At 36.0% G+C, this 6,999-nt stretch overlaps 1 protein-coding gene across 1 annotated transcript; it reads right to left on the reverse strand.

The window, feature by feature from the left end:
* Positions 1–5,249: 5,249 nt before the first annotated feature.
* Positions 5,250–6,640, reverse strand: LOC142613500 (protein neprosin-like). The gene is made up of 5 exons (XM_075785870.1): positions 6,605–6,640; positions 6,168–6,320; positions 6,026–6,079; positions 5,793–5,927; positions 5,250–5,624 (listed from the first exon to the last, which is right to left on the reverse strand). The coding sequence occupies exons 1-5, from the start codon at positions 6,638–6,640 to the stop codon at positions 5,250–5,252; spliced, it is 753 nt and encodes a 250-aa protein (XP_075641985.1).
* Positions 6,641–6,999: the final 359 nt, after the last annotated feature.

Here is a 6,999-nt window from a genome sequence, read left to right on the forward strand (position 1 = left end):
TACACAAATAAACCATTGGATGTATAGTCAATCTGAAGTCCAAGAAAGTAATGAAGAGGGCCTAGATCCTTAAGATCAAATTCAGAACCCAACTGCTGAATGAGAGAAGCAATAAAGGTAGAATCATTGCCAGTGAGAATAATATCATCAACATACAATAGAAGGAAGACCAGATGACAACCATGCTTGTAAATGAAGAGATTACCATCAGCACCTGAGGCAGAGAATCCAATGTGAAACAATTGAGAGGTAAACCTCTCAAACCAGGCCCGAGGGGCTTGCTTAAGACCATAGAGAGCCTTACGGAGGAGGCAGACATGCTTAGGAAATTTAGAATCAACATACCCTTGAGGCTGAGCCATATAGACCTCCTCCTTTAAAAAACCATGTAGGAAAGCATTACTCACATCAAGCTGCCTAAGCTCCCAATTTTGATTCACAGCCAAGGCCAAAAACAACCTGATAGTGGCAGGTTTCACAACAGGGCTAAAAGTCTCCTTATAGTCCAACCTATACTATTGAAGATAGCCCCGAGCAACTAATCGAGCCTTGTACCGAGCAATAGACCCATCACTGTTCCTTTTCAATTTGTACACCTATTTACAAGTAACAATGTTCTTATTAGCTGGCCTAGGAACCAAAGACCAAGTCTTTTGCAGCTGAAGAGATTTAAACTCAGAATCCATGGCTGCAACCCAGTGAGGATGTTTAGCAGCAATGGCAAGAGATGGTGGTTCTGTCACAGAGTAGTCATGGATAACCTGCAAAGCTTTAGGCTTATATATACCATGTTTTGATCTTGTAACCATAGGGTGATTATTATGAGTAATAGGTAAAGAAGAAGTAGAAGGAATAGAAGAAGAATCAGGTACGAGAACATCAAGAATAGGGGATGGATCAGGCATAGGCGGTGGATTAGGGACAGGTGATGGAGAGGGAACAACAGAGATGGGTAGTGAAGAATCCAGAGTAGAGGGAAATAGAAAAGTAGTGAGATCCAAAGGAAAAGAAGAAGCACAAGAAGATGGAGCATCAGTAGGAGTAGAAATGGAAGAAGATGAGGAAGGAAACCAATGAGAAAAATCAGATGTGAAAGGGATAAGAGGATTTGTGCAGGTAGAATTATGAGAAAAAGGAAAAAGAGATTCATCAAACAAAACAAAACAAGCAATGTAAATTCTATTTGTAGAAGGATCAAGACAGATATAGCCCTTGGATAATGGAGGATATTCGAGAAATATGCACTCTTTGGACTTGGGTTGAAACTTATTTATATTATAAGGAGTCAGATATGGATAGCAAGCACAACCAAATGATTTAAGAGCATGAAGAGGAGGTGGTTTGAGATAAAGGGACTTTTAGGGAGACTTGAAGTTTAAAACAGAGGAAGGCAACCTATTTATAAGATACACAGTAGTGGAAAAAGCATGAGACCAGTAGTTATAGGGTAGATGAGACTTATAGAGGAGAGAAAGACCAGTTTCAACTATATGCCTATGTTTTCTCTCAGAAACACCATTTTGCTGTGGAGTATGGGGACAGGAGGTCTGATGAAGAATGCGATTGGAAGAACAAAATGATTGAAAGGCAATGTTAGTGTACTAAGTACCATTATCTGTTCTAAGAACCTTAATTTTGGTAGAGTATTGAGTTTCAACAAGAGCTTTAGAATGTTTGAATATAGAAAGAACTTCATGTTTATGTTTCAACAGAAATAACCATGTAAATCGAGTACAATCATCAACAAAAATCACATAGTAGTTGAAACCAAGAACAAATGTAAGAGGGGCAGGACCCCAAACATCACTATGAACAATATCCAAGACAGAATTAGAAACAATGGAAGTTTTATTCAAAGATGACTTGTGCATTTTAGCACTTGTACAATATGTACAGGAAGAGCAAAGTGTATCAATCTGAGACAAAGACACATTCTTTATTACATTTTGCAAGGCAGAATATAAAAATCTAAAACTTGGATGTCCAAGTCTATGATGCCAAAGCAAGATCAGATCAGGTTTGATAGAAGCAAAAGCAGATACACTAGACTTAAGAGTTGAAAATAGCAGAAGATGAAAGTGGAGAAGCAATGGGAATGGGATACACTCCATTTTTACTCAACCCTTTGTAAAGGATCCTCCCTAAAGGCAAATCCTGATTTGAGAACTTCTCAGTATCAAAATAACAAAATGCATTATTTTGAAAACACAATTTATGAATCGACAAGAGATTAGATGCAAGATCAGGAACTCTAAGTATATTATTAAGCCTAAATTTATGAGTAGAAGTTTGAAGCTCACCATGACCCACATGAGTGACAGGAAGCTCTTATCCATTGCCTACAGTAACTGTCTCATTGCCCTGAACTGGCTGCTGATGGAGTGACAACTGAGAGAGATTAGGAGTGACATGATCTGAACATCCAGTATCAGTAAGCCAACCATTACATGACTGCACTTGTGAAGAGTTAGCTACCATTGAGGCTAACTTGGCAGGAGCATGTCTTCCCTAATATGCGAAATCCATCCTATGATAGCAATCAACTGCTATGTGTCCAGTTTTACCACAAATTTGGCAAATTGGCCTATTAGATTGACCTTGTCCTCCTTGGGACTTAGATTGATTATACTGTGAACCTGAATGAGGATTGTAACTTGTATTGCCATATCCTCCAGAATTAGGATTATAACCTGAATTACCATATCCACCAGAATTGTGACCACCATTAGGATTATATCCACGACCACCTTTTCCTCTTTGATTATTGTTTCTACCACCTCTTCCTCAAGGAAAACCCTGATTCTGAGGCTGAAAATTCATTGCCATGGCCATTGAATTAGGGTCAACAGCAATAGCCTTAGATCTCTTCTTAATCACTCTTTCTTCAAAGTTGAGCAAAGTGTTCAGTTCTTCAACAAATAGAACATCACTACGAGTCCTTATTGCGGAACTAAAAGAGTCATATTCAGATGGCAATCCATCAAGAGCTATATGAAGAAGCTCTTAATCATCAAGAAACACTGAAACAGCAGCTAGCTTATCACGAGTCTGCTTGATCTTTTGAAAATAACTATCAATTGAATCAGAACCTTTCTTGATTGCATTCAATTCATTTCGAAGACTCATCACATGAGACCTTGAGATTGAAGCAAATCTCTTCTCCAATACCTTCCAAACTCCCTTGGCAGATTTTTGCCCAACAGTAAGAGCAAGAATTGAAGGAGACAGAGTTGAATTAATAAAAGTAAACATGGCTTGCTCGCGATTTTTCCAGGAAACGAAATTAGGGTTAATTTCAGTAGTGAAATTACCAGAGTCGTCTTTGAGAAAACGATCTGGAGCTATAACAGAATCATCAATCACATCAATCATTGAGTAAAGTTTCAAGAATTACCTCAATTTGATGCTTCCACACGATGTAATTGCCATAATCAAGCTTGACAGTCATCATCGAAGACATATTGGATAGCAACAACAGTGAAGTATTAGCAGGTAAGATTGTACTAGCTATGGCAGGCGTTGAATTTGAAGTAGAAGACGAAGAAGTTGCATTTATGGAAGCCATTGTTGTGGATTCAAGCTCTGATACCATGAAAAAGCACAGAGGAAAAACCAGAGAAAAACAGAGAGAGAAAGAGAGTTTCTGGTATTAATGAAAAAATGAAATCTTGATTACAACAGAATTTGTTATCTACAATATATATATATATATATATATATATATATATATACCATCAGAATGCATAGATAAATATCTCTCAAACTAAGACTCATTCTAACAAACTCTCACAGGTGCACACGTATAAGCACTAAACCAAGTCTGAGTTACATAACACAAACGACATGCGTTTCTCATTTACTCTTCTTAGACGACACTGGTTTTACTGTTGGAATTGTAGCTGCTGCATCTGTGTCTTGAAGTTCTTCAATTTTACAGCTTGAGCTTTCATTGTTAATGAATGTTCTATGGTTCTTATTGAGTTAACGCCATGATACAAAGGAAATTTTTTTTATCTGTTTCTTAGTTCATACTCCATGTGAAGCTAGTGATCCTGGAACAAATGGCATCTCATCACCCTATAAGGAAGGTGAGGTCAGGGACTCAATCCGTGCAGGTGTGGGTTGCGTTGTCTATTTTAGCTATCAAAATAAAGAAATTTGTGGTGTATCCAGTGGCACTGTGTCAAACAAAACTAAGTTCACAATAACCGAATCTGTGCAGAAACTTCAAGATGATCCACACATGTTAGGGACGAAGAACAAAGAACAGGAGGACAAACATAATGTTCCGATGATTCAGAAAAACAAAGTAGGTGGCTTCAAGTCTGAACCAAGGTATAACCTTTTTCTTTTTTCAATGGATTTCGCTGCCAATGTAAAACAAATCCATCTTAAACTTGTGAATGAAATCCAGTTAAAATGAGTACATGGCAAATTTTTAGTGTTATATATAAAATTCTGATTATCAAGGATATAGTTATAACTATCAATCTATCATGTTATAAGATGTCTAGCTTTTGGTTAAATGTTATATACCTTAAATTATTAAATCAAGCAGATCTCACTTGAGCGTAATTGTCGGTCATCAAAGAAGATACTCAAGCAACCATCCCTTCTCATCTTATCATTGTTATATATGGTTACCTAGAAAGGGAATTTAGTCAAGAAGTTCATGGAAATTATGAACTCAAATAGAGTGCAGAAAAGTGCTTGGTTTCAGGTCAATGTAATCCAGGTGAGATAGAAATTACTTTTGAGTCTTTGTTTCCATATTTTTATCTACTTATAAGTATTAACTCAATTACTTTAGGCCAGTATCATGCTTCAAGCATTCCAAAGATTGACCACGACAGCCATTCCCAACTTTAAACAGAGAAGCAAACAACTGAACAGATTCTATGGCATCAACAAGCTGTTTATGGTATTTTGTGTCAAATGAGAAGTCAGCATGTTACCCGGGCTTCCCATCTGCCATCAACTAAGGATGTCCTAATATTTTTGCTACACTAGGCAAAGTTAACAATGAGAATCTTCGTTTGTACTTTATTTCTTTGCATCTTTCTCAGTTTCTGGTATTCTGCATTAATAATGGTATCATCATCATTTGCATTTGATCACTTATGGTTCACTGTTGGATGGAAAATAGCCAACAATATTCATGCTAGAAGTATTGTTAGTTGAAAGTTGACTTGAAAGTCATTTTATTGATAAGAATACATGCACTGAACCAGAAGACAACTTAGAAATCTTTATTCCCCAATATAACCACCCACACCCCCAAACAGTACTAGGTGCTGATCTGCACCTACTCTTCCTTCATCAATAACTTGATATTGTACAATATCTGAAAAACTTTCGGTATCAACAGCATTCACAACATAATCAATCTCATTAATTGTTTTAATTTTCCTGCAACATGCATCATATTTGGTGTTTTCTTCTAACCTTTCACTATACCCAGAGCCCATGGGAGGGCTAGGCACACCAGGAGGACTAAAAACCTCTCCTCCCCATTCAACGTAATTAGCACCGTCTCCTAAAGCAGTGAATACATTTTTTGGCCAAAATCCGATTACAGTTTCATCTTGACCAAATTTTAGAAACCAGTTTCCATTGCTAGAATCCTATCATTCAAGAGAAAAAACACAAACACAGGAAGTAAGAACAAATTATGTGCTTTTTTGTATCATACTTGATGCACAAAGAGGTTAGTACCAAAGAAACACACACATGCGCACGCACACATCTATATAAACACACACACACATATACTTATTTATTTACCTATTTACCCAAAAAAGCATGAATTTCATGTCAAATTGCTGTTCTGTCGTTGAAATTGGTGCTATAGGAATGCCGAGAGGAATATCCGTACTTATAGGAATTATTGATTTACAAAGTGTATTGAAGTATGAGGAACTCGACGTCTGTAGATGGAAACAACAATATTAAAAGGTAGGTAAATACCACAGTTTATTATATAATTAATAGAACAACACACGAATAGGAAAAATATATTAATTACTTTTGTAAATGTGTATAGTCGGGTTTGAGTATCGTTGTATAAGGTTGGATTTACCTAAGACAAAAAGAAATGAGTATTAGATTTAACAAGCTCATATACATATATAAATACATATTGTAAACTTGTTTCCTCTGTCACTTACTGTCCATCCAACTTCTATGCTCTCTGGACCATTAAGAACCTTTATGCGAGCAGAACTATATTGAGTTCCTTCAACTTTTGGGTTATATATGCTGATAATTGCGGAACCTCCATGGTACACAATGTTCGTATTTTTTTTCTGCACTATAGCATACTGAGAATAAATATATAACATTTTAAAGCAATCATATGAAAATTAATCTTAAAGGAAAATGTGTGATTATTCTTAGTGTTACTCGTCCAACTCTATTTGCACATTGAGTATGTGTGTGCTTATGCACTTCAAGCCAAATTAATAATCATCAATCACACCATATTAACAGCAAACTCTTTTCTTTTCTTTTTTGGGTGCGATTTATATGCTAAATTTGTAGGAAACTATAAATATATTTGCATGTCATTGAAGATCAAATCAATATATTTAAAGCCAAAGAATACCATGAGATTTTTCAAATTCATTGAAGACAATATCATGTCATTGATTGTTAAAGAAAATTATGAGATTGGCTAATGAATCAAAAGATTAATTTCTAAGGAGAGGTAATGGTGCAACCCACTCTTTTTGCTATGAAAATAGATGATGTAAGGAAACTAAAAAAACTAATCACGCCGAACCGTGGCTTTCATGGTTAGTTTGGTACAGTTTTGTTAGTGTATTAGTCTGTATTGGTTTTAAATCTAGCAAAACTGAGAAACTCCCCCTTCAACTCGACCAAACCTGACCGATATCAATGCTTGAAGACCATTGTAGTGTATTATTATTATTATTTTTTTGAGTAAAATTGTAGTGTATTATTAAGTTAAGTGAATGAGACATTGTATCACTTTCTGCT

The sequence above is a fragment of the Castanea sativa genome, chromosome 10, assembly GCF_040712315.1.
Source record: "Castanea sativa cultivar Marrone di Chiusa Pesio chromosome 10, ASM4071231v1".
Taxonomy (NCBI): Eukaryota; Viridiplantae; Streptophyta; class Magnoliopsida; order Fagales; family Fagaceae; genus Castanea; species Castanea sativa.